Raw genomic sequence first — 19,210 nt, forward strand, 5'->3', positions numbered from 1 at the left:
CTCTTTCTGCCTCAGTTTTCTTATCTGCAATGTAGAGCTAATAATACCATTTGCCTTCCAAAGCTATTGTGAGGATAAAAGAGGGATAGTATTTGTAAAGCATTTAAAATAATGCTTGGTGCATAATAGATGTTTAATAAATGGTTATTTAAAAATTACCAGATTTGGCCCCAAATTCTGACCTGTTGAAAACTTTTTGGATGCTGATTCTTTCATTGAAAGTATATCTCTTAGGGGCAGCTAGGTGGCACAGTGGGTAGAGCACCAGCCCTGAAGTTAAGAGAACCTGAGTTCAAATATGACCTCAGACACTTAAGGCTTCCTAGCTGAGTGATTCTAGGCAAGTCACTTAACCCTAATTGCCTCAGGGGAAAAAGAAAGTATATCTCTTCCAGCTTTGTATTATCTATAAATTTGGTAAATGTGGTATCTATATGTTAATCATTGATAAACATTGTCATTGATAAAGTCATTCAGTAGCACAGGTTCAATGACAGATCCTTGAGGTACTCTCCTCAAGATGAAGGGAATCATTAATGCCATCTCCTTGTATTGTCATCTTGAAGTGTTAGGAGAGAGTGTGTCACAGTGATAGAAGCTAAGTCAAGGAGGAAAAGGGCTGAAAACAAGAACATTGAATTTGTTCAGCTCTCCCCCACCCCCATTTCAGCAAACAGTAGTGGGTTATCCCTTGGGACTCAGCATAGATATTGGAGAGGACTGGAGATTAGTAGGAAACACAGTACCTTTTCTAGACAGTTAGTGTAATGAAGAAGCAGAATTTATATACTCACCTAAAATGGCCTGAACCAATCTAGTGCAGGTTGTGAGCAGAACTGTCCAGCCTACCCACCAGTGCAAGCAGGGGCTGAGAGAGAGGGGGGTCCTGGGAACTGATCCAGGAGAGCTTGAAAGAGGTGAGCTTTAAGTCTCATTTGTATATTATTATTTACACATGAATGTGGACTTCAGTGGGTTCTTTCTTTCTTTCTTTCTTTCTTTCTTTCTTTCTTTCTTTCTTTCTTTCTTTCTTTCTTTCTTTCTTTCTTTCTTTCTTTCTGAGGCAATTAGGGTTAAGTGACTTGCCCCAGGGTCACACAGCCCAGGAAATATTAAGTTTCTGAGACCAGATTTGAACTCAGGTCCTCCTGACTTCACGGCTGGTGTGCTATCCACTGTGCAATCTAGCTACCCCTAGACTTCAACTTTCAATGATTAATATGTGTTCAAACTCCTTGGAGGATCTCTGGAAAGAAACTAGTTGCTCAGAAGAAGAAGGCACCTATACAATTATCTAAGATGTGTGTGTGTGTGTCTGGGATTCCACACTGTGAAATGGATGTTTTTTCAATGCATTGAACTAATATCCAGTGGATATTTATTATCACTGATTAGAATGACAGTGACTTGTTAAAAAAAAAAAAGGTGTGAAATGGAAGCAAAAAGAGAGAAGAACTTTCTAAGTTGGAGCACTGACCTACCAGTGCTCCAGGCACAGAAGCAGGAGGGATCGATCCACTGGCCTAGACACAGTTGGGGAGGTCAAAATAATGAGATGGGAAATGAGGAGATACCAGGTTTCAGAACTCAGACTTGATTTGTGGGTATGTCCCCTGCCTTTCTCTGGACTTCAGTATCCACGTAAAATGAAGGTGATGTCTAAGACCCTGCTCAGTATTCTATTCTGGAATGTTATAATCACTTATTAATTTATTAAGAAAGGGAGGATGTAGCTATGACTGAGCTTTGAGGAAATGGGCATCTAGATGGGAGGGATTGGAGATAGGGAGGCAGGCAAGGAGATTGCTGAAATAATATAGGCAAGAAGGAATGATTCCATTATTCTCACCACCAAAATGGAAGTTCTCCACACTCTCAGGAGTATGTGTACTGGCTTGGTACTAGGCTATAAGAGTTTGAGGTTAAACAGCGATTTAAAGAATCTTAGATTATCTAGGCTACTCACCCATTTTACAGATCAAATTAAAGAGATTAAGAGGCTTGTCTGAGGTCATACAAGTTGTGATTGAATCAGGATGAGGAGTAAGGTAGACTGTGACCTGCTGTAAGAAACAAAATGTAGCTTCCTCAAAGGGCCAGGGGCTTCAGGGGACTTTCCTTTTAGTGCCTTAAATTGCTTGCATCGTGGCTTGGCCCAGCCTGGTGCAGAACCAATCTGACAAGGCAAGACTACAAAGCAGAAGGAGTTGGCTAAACTTACCCAGCAAGAGAGGAGGTAGAAGAGTGGAAGCCGAGTCCTAGACATGGCCAGGTCCTAGGGTCTGGTGTTATTGGTTCCCATCATATTCTCCCTAGCCCTCCAGGTGGGTGTGGTGGAGCAGATTACTCCTCCATCCTGGGAGCTGGCCCAGATGGATGCTTCAGCACCAGCCACCCTGCTGACCTGGATGGGTTGTTCCCCTCCTGGGGAATGCAGGCCCCCTCCCATTCCACTCCTTCACATTCTTCAGCTCCCTCGGAGCCAGTCTCAGCCCCTCACGTACTTGCTTCCTCTTTCTGCCCCTCCCTGAAATAAGGGGAAACCCAGGACCAGGGATTGGCCCAGCCTAGCCTGAGCCCCAATCTGACAGGATAGGACCACCAAGCTGAGTCAAACTAACCCAGAAAAGATGTGTAAGAATGGAGAATGGGTGAGTAGGGGGGATGATGGGATTCACCTCCCCTATTCAAGATCAGGACCAAGCTCAATAACAGACATGCTGCTGCCTCTAGTGTTTTCCCAAAGCAACTTTTGGGAGTGGATCTGGAAATCTCCCAGTTTGGACTGGAAACCCGTTTGCTCTTCTAAGCTTAAACTTCTTAGGGACCCTCAAGATGGATTAATTAGCCAGTCTCAGAAAGAGACTGGAGACAAAAGAGTGGTTTCTGAACAATCAGCTTCCATCTAGGAGTGACTGGCCATCCATCTACACAGAAACAGGTGGGGCTGGACATACCTCGTGGTCCTGCCCTCAGATTAGTCACTGGCCTGTCCCCACCGCCCAAGGTGCCGAATAATGCTGAGTGACCTTTGCCAACTGCCAGCTCCTTCCTCTTCTTCAGAGGGCCGGCCCTCCTATCCCTTTGTGAGACCTAGAAAGGTGTGTCACCTCCCTCTTTCACTTCACCAAACCCAGGGCTGGGAGGGTTTACTGTCAGCTTCCCCCTTAGGGTGTGAGGAGCAGGGAGCCACTCACTGCCTGGCTGGACCAGGCTGCTACTACTGCTGCTGCTGTGGGGGGCTCGGCTGGCCCGGGATCTAGGATGGAATGGAACTTCCTCCTGAAGCATTTGCTGGTTCTGACTGTATTTTTCATATTTACCTCTGGGGCAGGTAAGTTTATCTCCAGGATAGGGATCCAGGGAAGGAGGATGCACTATTTGGGTAACCGGGGGCAATTTCTTTTAATTCTCTGGGCCTCTAGGTCCTTGTTTGAAAAACTAGGAAGTTGGACCACATGATTCTTGAGGTCCTTTCTAGGAAATTCTAGGACCCTAGGTCATTTTGAGTGCTTCCTTGTACCAGAATGATAAGAGGCAGGGGTGGGGGGGGATGAAAAATTTTCCTTTAAGAAAGATGAATATTGAAAGGTAGGTGGGTGGAGAGGAAAGCAGACCCCTACTGTAAGCTAGCTGCCAGCTGATGGGGACCTCTCTTAGGAAATGAATCCGTGCTAAGGATCTCCCAAGGGGCTCCCGTTGGAGATATTTTCCTGGTTGGCTGAAGGTACCTTTAGCAGAGATTCTTATAGAGATAGGCAGAATCCTAGTTAGATTTTGAATGTGGAGGTACATCCAGGCAGGTGCTGTGGCAGCTTTCCGGGAGTTGGCCCTTTTAATGGGAGGTTTACCACTCAAGTTGGGTTCCATTCTTTATGTGGGATTCTTTTCTGGCGATGTCTATCCCTGAACACTCCCTGCAGACACTGGCTTTTCCTGGGGATACTCTGTCCCATTTAGCACCTCTGTTCTCCTTGTACAGATAGAAACTGGTTTGAAAAGATGAGGCTGTAAGGAATGCTCATGGGTCCAAGTCTGGACCAAAGCAAATAATTAACTCAGCAAATATTGACATGATAGTAAATTCCATTACTGTGACATTTTGGAGCTTCCAAAACACTGTTCCCATTACAGACCTCTGAGGCAGGTCATTGGACCTACCTCTATTTTACAGATGAGGAAACTGAGACTAAGAGAAGGGAATGACTATATAAGTAGTAAAGGATCTAAGAATCAGAATGTAGGTTCATACCTGGAAGTTGGGACAAAGATGGGGTGACAAGTGGCTGCCTCTGGGGACAGACTCTCCATTCCATTTTCTCTCTGGTTTTGTGATACTCCCATAGCATGTAAGAAGAGAGAGGGGAGAATCCTAAACTATGGTATTTAGGGAGGAGTTGTAATGTTCTAATTTGGGGTCTCTGGGTAGGCTAGAGGGACTCTAGTGGTGAGGGAGAGGACAAAAGTGGGGGGTGTGTGTATAGATAAAGGTGTCACTAATGGATGAGTTGGGGTCTGGGTTGAGTTAGAGAATACATCCCTGATATTTTGCCCAATTGCTATTGGAATTGGGGTGGAGGATCCCAGCAGTGATCTCACTCTCATGGACAAAGAAAGTAAAACCATGTGTGGTCTGCCTTCAGGGAGTATCGGGCAATTCCCCTTGTGGGACACTTGATTAGATCTGAAGTTGGAAAACCTGGGTTGAAACCTAAGCTCTCATACTAAAAATCCAAGTGACCTTTCATTGGACCTCAATTTTTTGTCTATAAAGATCAGGGAGGGCTGTGTAGGGGACTGATGTTTAAGGTCCCTTCCAGATTTAATCCTGTGGTCTTCAGGACCAGAGACTCCCATTCTTTGTTTTGTTTGCTTAGTCGTTTCCACTCTTAGAAGAGACTTAGCTTCTTTGTTCTAAGCAGATCAGGACCTAAGTCCTTTGAAATGGAGCTCAGTGAATCTAGCTACAGGGGTCCTCAAACTTTTTAAATAAAAGTTTCCAGTTCACTGTCCCTCAGACTGTTGGAGGGCCGGACTATAGTAAAAACAAAAACTTTGTTTTGTGGGTCTTTAAATAAAGAAACTTCAAACCCCTGGGTGAGGGGGATAAACATCCTCAGCTGCCGCATCTGGCCCGCGGGCGTAGTTTGAGGACCCCTGGTCTAGACCCTTTATATAAACCTGATAGGACCATAGTTGGTCATAATTAGAACCAGAGCTCAAGGTTCTTGACTCCAGTATTAGGGCTTTTATTTTCTATGGCAATATGTGGGCAGAAGACTTTAACTTCTAAGTCTTGACTGGTGAGGCAGGGGACTGACTGAAAGGGCTCCCCATTTAACCTCAATAAGTCTATGCACTCTCATCCTCCCCTGCTTCCCAGGAACAGGCCTAATTGGGGGTGGGGGGAGAGACTGTGAGTCACACAGGAATGGCTTGCAGGGCCAGGCAAATAGTTACAGGATTTGTGGTCAAAGAGTATTGTGCATGAAGCACAATGCCCTGAATAGCAGTCAGGTTTGCACAAACTATTCACATTACTTGTGTCAGGGAAGTATCAGGGGATCTGTCCCCAAATAATGTTGCCACAACAGAGACAGGCTTGCTTCTCCATTTCCAGGTGGAGTCTTTACCCAAAGATTTCATTTAGAATCACACTGGGCATTGGGCAAGAATATTTGTGGCTATTCATCTAGAACACTGGGAAGAGCCCCCTCTAGACTATTGCCATTGGCCACTGGTAGATCACCCCCATTCCACTCAAACTGGACAACGGGTGGACATCTACTCACTTCGATCATGTAACGGACACCTACGGTTATTCATCCTGGATACTGGGCAGGTCACTCTATGCTTATTCATACTTCTCTCTACCTTGACTTTTCACTGGCTATTGGGCAGTCCACCTCATTCACATTGGTCAATGGACGGTAGGTATTGAGCAGATATTGCCAAAACTGTTCATTCTGGATACTGGACAGATATCCCAGAGTTATTCACATTGGGCACTGGGTTAAAAATCTCTCCCTTCCCTCCCTCCCCTCCCCATACATCTAAAGATCACCATCAGTATTACTCACCTTGGACATTAGGGAGATTGTCTGGGGGCTATCTATACTAGACAATAGTATATTGTCACAGGGTTATTCACTTGGGAACTGTGCAGCTATTCCTAAGCAATTCACATTGTGTTGGGTGGACTCCAACGAGGACACCCATTGGAACACTGAGAAGACTTTGATGGCTAGTCATTCTGGGCATTGGGCAAGTCACTACTGGGTTTATTTGTGCTCAAAATTAGAAGTTCCCTCTCTCCTAGTTACACCCATGAGACAATGGGAAGGCATTCTTGAAGCTAGTCACATTGTATAGACCCTTGAGTTATCTACACTCCCTTTTGCTATTCACACTGGACAGGAGGCAAGTATTTCTGGGGCAGACTCTTCAGTTGTTCACACTGGCCAATAGGCAGATACTAATAAGGAATATTCATTTTGAGTCTTGGACCCATACTCCTAGGAACATTCACACTGGGGCACAGGCAGGACCCCTTTGGGGTAGTCACATTGGACTTTAGCTTCTAGGACTGTTTGCATTGCCCTGTCTATCTGGGTTTCTGAAAGTGCTTTGAAATAAATAATCAGAATCCCTGATTCTTGATGCTCAGCTTGGTTTCCCTCCCCTGAGTGAGATTATTTCTAGGAGGCACCTCTGATCTGTGGAAGCATTCCTGGGGTCCTCTTTAGTTTCTTCTCTTTAGTTTCCCCTCTCTTTTGACTTCCCGCCTTTACAAGTAGAATCAGAGTCCCAAGTACTGTCCTGTTGGGGCACTCAATGTTTGGGAAGAACATTTAAGGAAGTATTCAATGTATTTGGGGGTGTCTGGGAACACCAGAGGAGTCCTATGGAGGGGCCATCAAAGGAATGATGGCGGGCCACAGAGAGGCAAGGGAAGAGAGCCATCACTCTGGGATAGGTTTTAACTTAGCCCTCAGGTAGGGAGAAGAGTTTCAGTTTATTTTTCTTTTTACTCATTATAGTTCCAGGAAGCAAAAAATTATTTGCTTAGGGCTTCTTGATCCTTTGTAAACAAGGCTTTGCTGTTTTATGCTTTCAATAGTCTTCTGATCAGGAAATTGTCACCTTAATTGAAAAGACGCTAGGTGATGGGTGAAAGAGCTATGTTGTCCTTTCACTCCTCATCTGTCACCCTGGTCACAAAATCACACCTGGATAGGGAAAAGACTCCTCCCTGACCACTGACTATCCTTGCCACATTTTATTTGAGAGGGAGAGGCCAGAGAGAATCAATCCCAATCATTCCTCCTTCCAGGGTCCCTGCCATAGTTATTTCCCACCAAACCTTCCATGTCCTAGTGGCTTCCCCCCTAGTTTCCCCCCACTAGTTTCCCTAGTGAATTATTGGGTTCCAGGGAAATGAAACACAGAGGAAATGGAGACATAATTTCCATTTGGGGAAAGGGAATGGGGAGGTTTCTGTTCACTTGCTCCTTTCTCATCCCTTCCCTATATTCTCTGCCCTCATCGAAAATTATTTAACTTTTCTAGCCCTCAGTTTCCCCATACATAAAATTAAAAGATCAAATTAGTTGATCTCTAAGGTCCCTTTCCACTAAAAATCTATCATCCTTTCAATCAATTGATAAATCAATTAGTAAGTGTTTGAAAAATACCTTCTTATTATATGCCAACCACTGGTGACACAAACACAATGTACAACTAGTGAGTGACAAGCCAGGGGTACCATAGTGCATTGGAGTTCCTGGCCTGAAGTCTGAAAGACTCCTCTCTGAGTTCAAATATGGTCTCAGACATTTACTAGCTGGTCTTAAAGCATTTTAATTGTATCAGATGAGACAGTATATCTTCTATGTTTTAGGAACTGCAAAAATATTTTCTGATGAACATTCTTATTAACATGAGATATTTTTTTCTTTGACGGGGAGGCAGTTGGGGAATGGGTGAACCAAGAGTGGCTCATATAGAAGGTAAATCTAATTGAGTTTTGGAGGAAATAAAGGATTGTAAGAGGTGAAGGGAAGAGGGAGACTTATCCTGCATCATCATCATCATCATCGTCATCATGATCATCATGATCACTGGCATTTATATAGAACTTTAATGTTTTTGGAATGCTTTACAAATATTGTCTCATTTGGTCCTTAGAACCACCCTAGGAAGATAGGTGATATTATTATCTTTATTTTGGAGATGAGGAAACTAAGACATACAAAAACCAAGCAACATCCCCAAGATTACACTACAGATGCTTCTAGGCATCTGAGGTAGAATTTGAATTTGGGTCTTTCTTATCCTTCCTAACCTTCCTTATCCTGACCTAACACCCTATCTATTGCACTATCTAGCAGCCTCTATCATTCCTAAGTCTTCTCTTCTTCCTCATGCTCACTCTTTCTTCCCATATCTCTAAGAAGCAATATAGTATAATAGATGAGTCCGGGTTTAGGAGTTGGGAATCTGACTTCATATCCTGACTTGATCATTTCCTGGAACTATGACTAGATGTAAGTCACTTTACCTCTCTAAATCTCAGCTTCTTCATCTGGAAAAGGGGTACAAGAAGGTTTACAACTCATACCTCCTGGGGCTGCTGTGGAGGAAGTCCTAGATAAATATGGACCGTTATTAATATTATCCCTGGATGTTCTCTCTCTCTCTTTCTCTTTTCATTGTGTATGTCATTTTCCTGGCTCTGCTTCTTTCAATTTGTTCATAAAGATTTCCCCATGTTTTTCTTTTCATCATTTTATCATTTCTTACATGCACATATTATAATTTGTTTAGCCATATGCCAATTGATGGGCATCTACAATGGTTTCTAGTTCTTTGCTTTCACAAAAAATATATATTGGGGATGGGGAGGGCCTTCTTTTTATCAATGGATAGATACCTATCAGTCACTTTCTTGCATAATTCCAAATTCCTTTGCAGAATGATTTGTACCTGTTCACAATTTTACCACATATCTTTGTTTTAAAGAAGAGGAAACTGAGTCTCAGAGGTTGTATAGCTAGTAAGGGACAGAGCCTCAGTTTCAATGCAGATCTATGAAGGGCTGGAGGCAGCTAGGTGGCTTCATAGTGCACAGAGTACCTGGCCCAGAATCAGAAAGCCTCCTCTTTCTGAATTCAAATCTGGCCTCAAACACTTACCAGCTGTGTGATCCTGACCAAGAAACGTCAACATTTGCCTCAGTTTCCTCATCTGTAAAATGAGCTGAAAAAGGAAATGGAAAACCACTCCTGCATTTTTATCAGAAAACCCCAAATGAGATAAGATATGACTAAAAAAGACTGGACAACAGTTTTAAAGGGCTAATTCAGCTGATCTCTTCCCACATCCCCATCCTTCTAGACTTCCCTTCAGTTTTAAATCCTATAATCCCATGACATGGATCTGGGCACAGAAAAGCACGGTATACAGGGCAGAAACTAATAGGACTCCAAAAGAGCCCCGAGAATGCTTGAGGATGAAGGCATCTGCTTTCTTTCTTATAGAGAGAGAAGGTGATGGCTGATGAGGGAGAACATATCTCAGGCACAGCTTCCTTCCTGACACTGTTTTTTGGCACCCAGACGAGGCTGAATTGGGACTGCAGTTGGCACTAGGAACTTGACACCTAAGCTTATTGAGAAGTCATGGTTTCTTCCTCTCTTATAGAGTTTAGATATCCTTGCTGCCCTGGAACTGTGACTGGGGAGAAGCCGCTCCTATTATGTCAACATTGTGGTCTAGGTTGGGTGCTTGTTAGCTCACAGGTGGAGGATCATACCCCGCTATGTATGTTCCCTCTCCAACCCCGAGGGCCTCTTCATTGACGCAGGGTTGTAGAACCCTCTCGGGGTGGAACTGAACATTGTGGTATCTCCACATACCTAAGTTTCATATCTTTTGTTTTTCTTCTCACCTGCACTTGAACCTAGGTGCTCATATCTTTGAAAGGGAACAAACTTGAAACTTGTCATCTCATCAAGGTATATTGCATCCTGTTTACTGTCCTTGTCATCAAAAAGGAGCTTCTCTTTCTCTTTCTCCTGACTCTGAAAATGAATAATTTCTGTAGATCGGATTCTATCATAAAAACACCGATTTTTTCAAGACCCCCGTAGTTCTGACTCTTTGTGACTAGAGGATCCCAAGAGCTCTGTATTTGTGGTCACAGAACCTAGATTCAAAAGCTAGATGTTTATGCTTACTACCTATATGATCTTGGCAATCATCCTCTTTGGGCCTCAGATTCCTTAACTATGAAATAAGAGGGTTGGTCCTTTTCCAGATCTGAATAAAAACTCAGCATTCAAATTGATCAAGATTAAAGCACTGTAACTGTGAGATTATTTTTTTCTCATTGTTTTTAATTTTTTTTAATGAATGTAAACAAAAACATTTTTGACATTTATTTGAAATTTTTTTATTCCATAATCTCTCCTTCCCTTCCTTCTGTCCCACCTCTTTGAGAAGGCAAACAATTTGGTATAGATTATACATGTGAAGTCATAAAAAATGTATCTCCATATTAGTCATGTTGCCAAAGAAAATGCAGACCAAAAAACTAGAAATAAATTAAAAAGTATATTTTGATCTGTATTCAGATTCAGATAGCATTTTTTTCATCATAAGTTCTTCATAATTGTCTTAGATTGTTTTTATCCCTCTCAAAGAGGACCATGACATCAGGGGGGATGCCATGTCATACAAGTGAATCGGATTTAAGTGAGGGAGGGCCGTATAAGATCACCTGTCTCACTTTCCCCTCCAGAGGCATCTGGGTCCAATGGCAAGGTATAAATTCAAGATGACTGGAGATCGCTGAGAATAGCTGAGTCATTCACAGTTGATTATTGTACAATATTATTGTTACTGTATACAATATTCTTCTGGTTCTTCTCACTTTATTTTGCATCGTGCATGCAAATCTTTCTAGGTTTTCTGAAACCATCCCGTTCCTCACTTCTTGTGATGCAATAGTGTCCCATCACAGTGGTCAGTCCCTTATCCAGTTATTTCCCAACTGGTGGGCATCTCAATTTCTAGTTCTTTGTCACCAAATAAAAAGAGCTATGATAAATATTTTTGTGTATTTGGGTTTTTTTCCTTTTTTTTTTTTGATCTCTTTGGGAATAAAGACTTAGTAGTAGTATAGCTGTGTCAAAGGGTTATGTACAATTTTATAGTTCTCCAGAGCAGTTCACAGATCCAAAGGTACATTAGTGACTCAGTTTTCTCACATTCCTTTCAACACTTGTTATTTTCCTTTTCTGTAATTTTAGTCAATCTGATAGGTGTGAGGTGGTACCTCAGAGTTGTATTAATTTGCATTTCTCTAATCAATAAGGATTTAGAGCATTTTTTTTTTCATATGACCCTAGATAGAGTTGATTTCTTCTTCTGAAAACTGCTTATTCTGAAAATAAAATTATTTCCCAGGTTTCAATTTCCCTCTAAAATTTGCTGCTTTGGTTTTATTTGTACAAAACCTTTTTAATTTGATGTAACCCAAAATTATCCATTTTACTTTTGTTGGGTCCCAAATTCTTTCATTATCCATAAATCTGACAGGTAAAATACTCCATCCTCCCTTAATTTCTTATATCATACTATGGGATTATTATAATGGAAGACAGGTCTAAAAGGAAAATGTTAACTCTTTGCAATTGACTTTCACTACATGGGAGCTCAGGGAAGGAAGAGCTCAGCATGGGCCAGGGTAATCAAGGAAGAATTCCTTGAACTGGGACTTAAAGGAAAGTGGAAGAAAAAGCAAAGATTGATCCAGCAGGAGAGATCAGGAAATTGGAAAGGGCCTTAGATACAATTGGATCTTCTCTCTCTTATTTTATAGATGATAAAATGAATAACAGAGGTGGGAAAAATACTTGACCAAAGTCACATAGTGACATTGAATGGGCAGAACTAGAAGACATAGAGGCCAGAATGGAAAACAACAACTAAGCTAGGCTGAAAGTTTTGATTTAGATCTGGAAGGGATTTCAGGTATCCCCCACTACATTGAGAGGTAACTTAGTCACAGTCACTCAATTTATTTTATCTCAAAATGAAATGAAATTGAAAAAAAAAAACAATGAAAATTCATTTTCTTCCCTTACTTCCTTTTCCTCCATTTGGAAAGAAAAAAAAGTACTTTGAATAAATGTGAATAGTTAAGGAAAAAAATTTCCCCCAGTGACCATTTAAAAAAATATCTATGCCTCAATTTGCATCTTGACTCCAACACATTTCAGTCAGGAGGTAGGTAATGTGTTCCCTGTTTTACAAATAGAGATGAATGGAATAATAAATATCAAAACAAGATCTGAAACCATATTTACTTGTTTCCAGATCTGGCATTCTATGAAAGAATAGGGTAGGATCAAAGTGGGGTGCTTTGTTTTTCCATATAGGAAAAAATTCAAAACAAGGCAGGCCTTCAGAAATATGAGCAATTTATGAAAGGCATAGATACTAGACACTTGGTAGAAAGAATCCAAATGACATTTTTAAAAATTATTTTTTTAAAGATAACTGACATGTTTTAATTAGCCACACTTCTTGAAGAAAAATACAAGTGCCTTAAGACTATAATAAATGTTCTTATGAGTATTTTCCCATAAAGTATGTGACATCAGAGTAATACTTGCAGTTTTTCCGGTTCTATGGCATTTAAATTGGAACAGGGTATTAACCATTCCTAACTGACAAGGAATTTAGAAAAAAATTAATTCAAGGGCAAAAAATGTTATTTAGGGGGAAAACATTATATAGCTGCACAATTATTATCTACTTTAAATTTTATTTTTACAAACAGCAAGAGTTTAGTACTGGTGCTCAGTCCATTTACACCATAAAAATTGGCCTGAATAGGGCCTCAACAGGCCATTTACAATGGAAAAGTTAGAAAAGTCTGAACCACTGAGAAACATATCATTGCCCTATATTACTTCCCAAACCTCTTGACTTAAAAATACTTAAAATGCCATATATTTGGTATCTAGTTTTCTCTCTCTTATTCCCATTAAAGGACATCTTCTATGTTCCTCATTTTGATAGTGTACTATTCTGTCTGTAGTATGCTAGAACTTCCACCTCCAAAATCTTGAGCCGTTGCTGCCTCCAATCTTCCGTCCCTGAGCTACAAGAGGGCACTTTTCTATATTCTGCTAAATTTCTCTATATTCTACTTCACTGATTGTTACAATTCCTAGGAGCAAATTCACTAAAGTTTTAATGGATAGCCACTTTAATGGATATTACCACTTAGTTTTTCAAAAAGACTATAAAAGTATTATTTGATCCAATGTTTTCTTCTTTACTAAGGAAAATGTTCATATCATATATTTAGTTTTATTGAATCATATAACTATCTCATCATTGCAAATATTCTTTGTGGAGGATCAGTAAAATAATGTCAGTTCTCAATCATGCGATTAGAGGGAGCAGGGACAAGGAAAATCTAAGCTATTTCTACCTGATTCTGGAAGACACCATTGTAATTATTTTTTGTACAATCACACAATCATTAATTTGTAATTAATGTTTTATTTGGGGTCATATCTAAGTTATTTTGCACTCTATGAGCACGTATCAGCTAGATCCAAATGACATTTTTAGCTGGGAAAGAGAAACAGAGGGATATTTCTTTGGATGAGCACTATTTATGGTTATTAAACACCACCGATGGCCCTTCTTCCTCCCTGGCCTGACCAGTGGTCTTCCAATAATAGGAACTTCTATTCCTGAGTTTTTTTTTTTTAGCAGCTTGTAGAGATCTGAGTTCCAATCTTGCCCCCATGTGCTATGTGACTCTCTAAACCTTAGTTCCCTCAGCTGTAAAATGGGGATAATACCAGCCATACCTGGCTCCCAGGGTTGCTACGGGACTGAAGTAGACGATGTAAGAAAAGTGCTTTGTGATTGTTGAAGTTCCCTATAAAACTTCAGTGGCTATTATCACCCATCAGCTCTGTTGACTCTGGGTCAGATGGAGATGCTGTTGGAGTTTAGCATAGGATTAGGAGTCCTGCCTTGCATCACTGAGCTGGATCAAACATCCTTAACCTGAAGTACAGGAACTTTCAAAAGTATCTTTTGATAACTGTATTTCAATAGTGACCAATAAGTGGCGCCATAGTGCACAGAGTGCTTGGCTTGGAATCAGGAAAATGAGTTCAAATCCAGCCTCAGACGCTTACTGGGCATGTCACTTAACCCTGTTTGCCTCAGTTTTCCCATCTGTAAAATAATCTGGAGAAGGAAATGGCAAACCACTTCAGTATCTCTGCCAAGAAAACCCCAAATGGGATCACAAAGAACAGCCAGACGTGACTGAAATTGAACAAGAACCTAAAAATATCAATGTAATTGGTTTTCTTTGTAATCCTATTTTGTTTTATACATTTAAAAGCCTTCTGAGGAATCTGTTGGGCTTCCTCAGTGTCTGCCAAAGGAGTTCCTAGGTTTTCCCTGATTAAGAGAGGGGTCTGTGACAAAAAAGGTAAAGAATTTCTGGACTAGAATACCTCTAAGTTCCCTGTCAGGTCTAAATCTAGTGACTGTGTTTATGGTCTTGGAGTCAATGGGTATTGGAATTTAGGGAGGATGCTGATATGCTGGCGAGCATAGAAAGGAGAGGAGCTGAGACGGTGGAGAGCCTCTAGTCTGACTGGTTGAAAGTACTAGGAAATTTAGCTTAAAGAATCGGGTGGGAGATAGCTTTGAGGACTCATAAGGCTGTCATGTGGAGAAGGGATTTGGGGTGCTGTGCTTGGCCCCAGGGGTGGGTGGGGTGGAAACCAGGAGCAGCAGGGTGGAAGAGGTGTAAAATATTGCCATCTAGAGGAAGCTTTCCCAATCCTCTTAATTCTACTTCTCTTGATTCTCTCCCTTTTTTATCCTGTATCTATTCTGTTTGTAATTGTTTAGTTGTCTCCCCTCATGAGTTTGGGAGCTTCATGAAGGTAGGATGGGGACTATCTTTGCCTTTCTTTGTATCTCCAATTCAGTACAATGCTTGGAATATGTTAGGTGTTTAATCAATGGTTCTATAACGACAGACTTACTGACAAAATGGCAAAGAGGCAGATTTAGTCTAAACGTTGGGAAAAACTTGCTAACAATTAGTGCTGCTTAGAACATGGAGTGGGCAGGAAGAGGAGGGGGCTTTTTCTTCGGGATTCTTTGGGCAGAGGCTGAATGATCATTTATTACACAAATTGGAATGAGGATCCTTTTTTAGAAGAGGTTTCAATCCAACTCATGGACTTCGTTTCAACTTGGAAATTCTGTCGTTCTGGAGAAAGTCACAGGGAGGTATTAGAAAGGACTCAACAACCCAACAGTTTTTCTTTTTCCCCTAGTAGGAAATAGAACAAATCTTTTAAGTCTTTACCAAAAAAGAGTCAGTTGTGATGTAGTAAAGAGGTAGGGAAGAGAGGGATGAGAGAGAGATAGAGAGAAGGGGGGAAAGAAGAGAGAGAGAAAGGAGAGGGAGATGGAAAGGGAAAGGGAAAAGACAGAGGGAGAGGGAAGAGAAGAAGATGGAGACAAAGGAAAAAAGAGAGAGAGACAGAGACAAGAGACAAAGGCAGAGAGAGACCTACAGAAACAGAGAAAGACAGAGAGGCAGAGGACAGACACACACACACAGACAGACACTAAAAGACAGAGGCAGAGAGAGACACATAGAGCACTCTAGTCTGGGTTCTAGGGAGACTTGGGTCCAAGTCCTTCTGGCACATACTGGTTTTGGCAACCTGGGCAAAGCACTTCAGTCAAGAGGTGACAATTAGGGTCAAAAATAGGTAATTCTCTATGATAAAGAGAAGGTGTTGACTCCTGTTGATAAAGGATCATTACTTGAGAACTTGGGAATTCTTTACACCAAGAAACAACATATTTAACCCCACCCCCACCCCCCCACCCCTTGAACAGACTACTTTAGGAGAGAGGAATTTCTTATCTTCCAAATTGTCTCAGCCAAGGCTACAGAGGATATTTCTTCTTGGGGAAATTAGATAAAACTTTGAACCAGAGATGATACATCAGTATTGGAGAAACTTCAGCACTGAGCCCTTAAATGAAAGGGCAACCTCTGGCCCTCAGCTTGGGGTGTCATGCTTTTATTGCTATTGTGGATCTGTGAGTGTCTCGGCGAAGGGAACTCCTGAGTCAGGAAAACTCCCTCTCCCCAGCCAGATACAAACCTGCTTTGTAACTTGTAGCAAATTGTGGGGATGCTGAGATTTGTCTCGATGATTTGTTCAGGTATCAGAGGTGTGGACTTGAACCATGTCTTCCTTACCTGGAGGTCAGCCCCTCTATCCATGATACTTTGAGATTTTAAAAGTCTTTAAATATTTGAGAAGGTCACAAGGTGAGAGTCAGTGTGATATAGGGAAAAGAACATTGTCTTTGGACTCACAAGACTTGTTTGAAGTCTGAGAGACTCTGCCATGACACACCTGTGTTTCTAGAGGCAAGTCCAGAGACTATCTCTTTGGGCTTCAGTGTCTTCAATTACAAAATGAGATGGGGATAGGGACAGATGGACGCTGAGTTTGCTTCTGTGTCTAGTTCTGGGATCCAATAATTTTGGGCAGTTAAGACCAGAGCTGGAGTTTGACTCTTAAATTCTAGTTTCCATCACATCATTTCATCCACTGGAGAAAGTAACGCTGGTTAGACACTGTCCTACAACTAGTTCAGGGTGAATGGAGCCTTGGCATAGGTGCTGATATTTACAGGGCACTGGGAGGCTTTTTCCTCGAGGGGTTCCCCTAGCTTGCTACTCTGTTCCCTTGCTTGGCTTCCCAGGCTGTTGAGAGGACATGCTTTGGGGTCCACCTATGGCCACCCCCCTTCTCTACCTGTTGCTTTTCCTCCCTCCTCCTAGGTATTGGGGGTTGACTAATGATATTATTTTAGGGATGTGACAAGATCTCCTTTCCCCAGTGCTACAATAAACTCTCCTTGGAAATAGGAGGCTGATTTTGTCCAGAGTTCAAAAATTCCTTGATGTTTCAGCACTGGTTAGAAATAAAGAAGTGCCAGGGGATGAAAAGGGATATATTTTACCAGCCACTCTAACCTCCTCAACCCCCACAGATATGAGCAGCACCTTTACGACCAGCATGACAAGCAAGCTTGGCCCAGAAGCTACATCTTCCTTCACCACAACCCACCTTAAGCAGTCAAGTCCAGACCCTGGTGGGAGCCAGTCCACTCTCCCGAATGCTTCTGCAACTAAATCTCTGGATCCAGGCACACCTGTCACTTCATTTCCCATGGGGGTCAGCCCAAACTCAACAGCTCCCATGTCCGTGGAGCCATCTAAATCTTCATCTATGAGGACTAACAAGACTTCCCCATCATCCCCTCCCACTTCCAAGGTCGCAGGCACTGGGACAAGTATATCTGTTACTCCAGCCCCGAGGTGGGGGGAGAGCTCATTGTCTCCGGGCCCCATGTCCAGCAGAGTGGTCCCCAGCATTCCCCCGGTCACATCTTCTCCCCACCAGGGCTCCAGAATAGATGTCACATCTGACAGAGTGACAAGCACAGACCTGCTTTGGTCTACTCCCTTAGCTACGACTCCCTTGAAGGTAGATTCTAGCCCCACTGAGACAATTCCCTCTAGGCTGTATGAGCTCACAACCTTGACAACAAGAACCGTGGTAGAGAGTGTACCCCCCTCCAAAGTCACGTCAGTCCCTCCATTGTCAAGGACCTCGGCTTCTGGCAGCAGTGCTCTGCGGGCAGAGATGAATATGGCTACCTCTGCAGAAGGCCCTCCTTCCCAGGCAAGGAGCTCTCCCTCCCTGGATCCTACTCCATTTCAGAAGCCTTTGTCTTCTGGAATCTTCCCTGAAACGACCGCCCATATGTCTTTGGGCCCAGTTTCATCCAGCTTTCCCACTTCCACTCCTCTTGCATCCTGGGCAAGCACAGCATCTCCTGATGCTATGCCATCTCAGGGGGCCACTGGGACAGCCAGCATCACTGCAGGATCAGAGGACACTGCAGGAGCATCCACGCAAGCTATCATTACCTCTATGGCCGCTAACCATCTGGTCTCTCACCCACAAGAGACCACAGTGAGAGTGGGCAGCACCCCGAAAAAAGAGACAGCTCCTGATTCCACTCCTTCTACCTCTCTGCTGTTGACAAGTAAGGTTCCAAACTTCCCTTTAGGGAACGGTGCAGGGGGACCTTGAAAAGAAGGTTGAGTTGAAGTCTTAGAGCAATTTGCTATTTCCTTTCCTGGCTTGTTCTACGGAGGGTCCATGTTTGGGGCCACGTCTGCTGGACCCACGTAGCCCCTCAGGTCTCCCTGCACACTAAGTGGGAAGGTGGGCTCGGGGCAACATTACCTTTTTATTACTGTCGGCAGGAACTGGTGACTGTAATGACTGGATCTGTGGTGAGTGTTCTATTGTCCAACAGAAGAAAGGGCTTTGGTGGTGGAGTTTCCTGAGACCAGGGAGAGAGGGAAAGAGGGATGGAAGGCATTGTTTATCTGCTTGTTCTTTGGGATTAGTACCTACAGGAACAGTTTTTTTTCCTCCTTATTAACTGATCTCTTGTTACTTCTGACATCCTTTTCTTCAGGTAACAAAGCAGGTACGCTGCCTCTCTCAAGAACTAGTGATCAGACACCTTCGACAAGTAACCTTCTGGCAACAGTATCCACTGCCAACCCCATGGGTGAGTAGAAGCAGCAATTTGATGCAGTGGATGGAGTTCTCGGCTTGGAGATGAACTCAAAAGCTGGCCTCAGATACTTATTGGCTGCATGACTTTGGGCATGTCACTTCTCTCTGTCTGCCTCATTTTCCTCATCTGTAAAATGGGATAATAATAACAGCTTATCTTAAAACTGTCGCCTCATTTTCCTCATCTGTAAAATGGGTTAATAATTTAATATGAGTATATTGTACATAATATAATCATATAATAGTATAGTATATATAATTAATATGAGTAATAATAATAATAGCTTTCTCCTCAAGGTGTTGAAAATAAAATGAGAAAATAATTATAAAATGCTTATTTGCATAATGCCTGGCATATATAGTGGATGCATAATAAATGCTTTATTTCTTCATTGGAAATTGCTTTTTATCTGAAGCTGATGACAACCATGGGCATGTCTTGTGAAGGATTTATCTTGCTT

General features: G+C 42.3%; 1 protein-coding gene across 1 annotated transcript in view; it reads left to right on the top strand.

Annotated features, from left to right (window-relative positions):
• The first annotated feature begins 2,692 nt into the window (after positions 1 to 2,692).
• The window catches only part of LOC127548419 (mucin-17-like), a 79,506-nt gene continuing 62,988 nt past the window's right edge, over positions 2,693 to 19,210 (top strand). The window contains exons 1-3 of the mRNA XM_051975833.1: positions 2,693 to 3,334; positions 17,143 to 18,204; positions 18,646 to 18,741. Of these exons, the coding sequence (XP_051831793.1) occupies positions 3,265 to 3,334; positions 17,143 to 18,204; positions 18,646 to 18,741 (1,228 nt within the window). The 5' untranslated portion in view covers positions 2,693 to 3,264. The remainder of the gene's footprint in view (positions 3,335 to 17,142; positions 18,205 to 18,645; positions 18,742 to 19,210) is intronic.

Source organism: Antechinus flavipes, chromosome 1 (genome assembly GCF_016432865.1).
Source record: "Antechinus flavipes isolate AdamAnt ecotype Samford, QLD, Australia chromosome 1, AdamAnt_v2, whole genome shotgun sequence".
Classification (NCBI taxonomy): domain Eukaryota; kingdom Metazoa; phylum Chordata; class Mammalia; order Dasyuromorphia; family Dasyuridae; genus Antechinus; species Antechinus flavipes.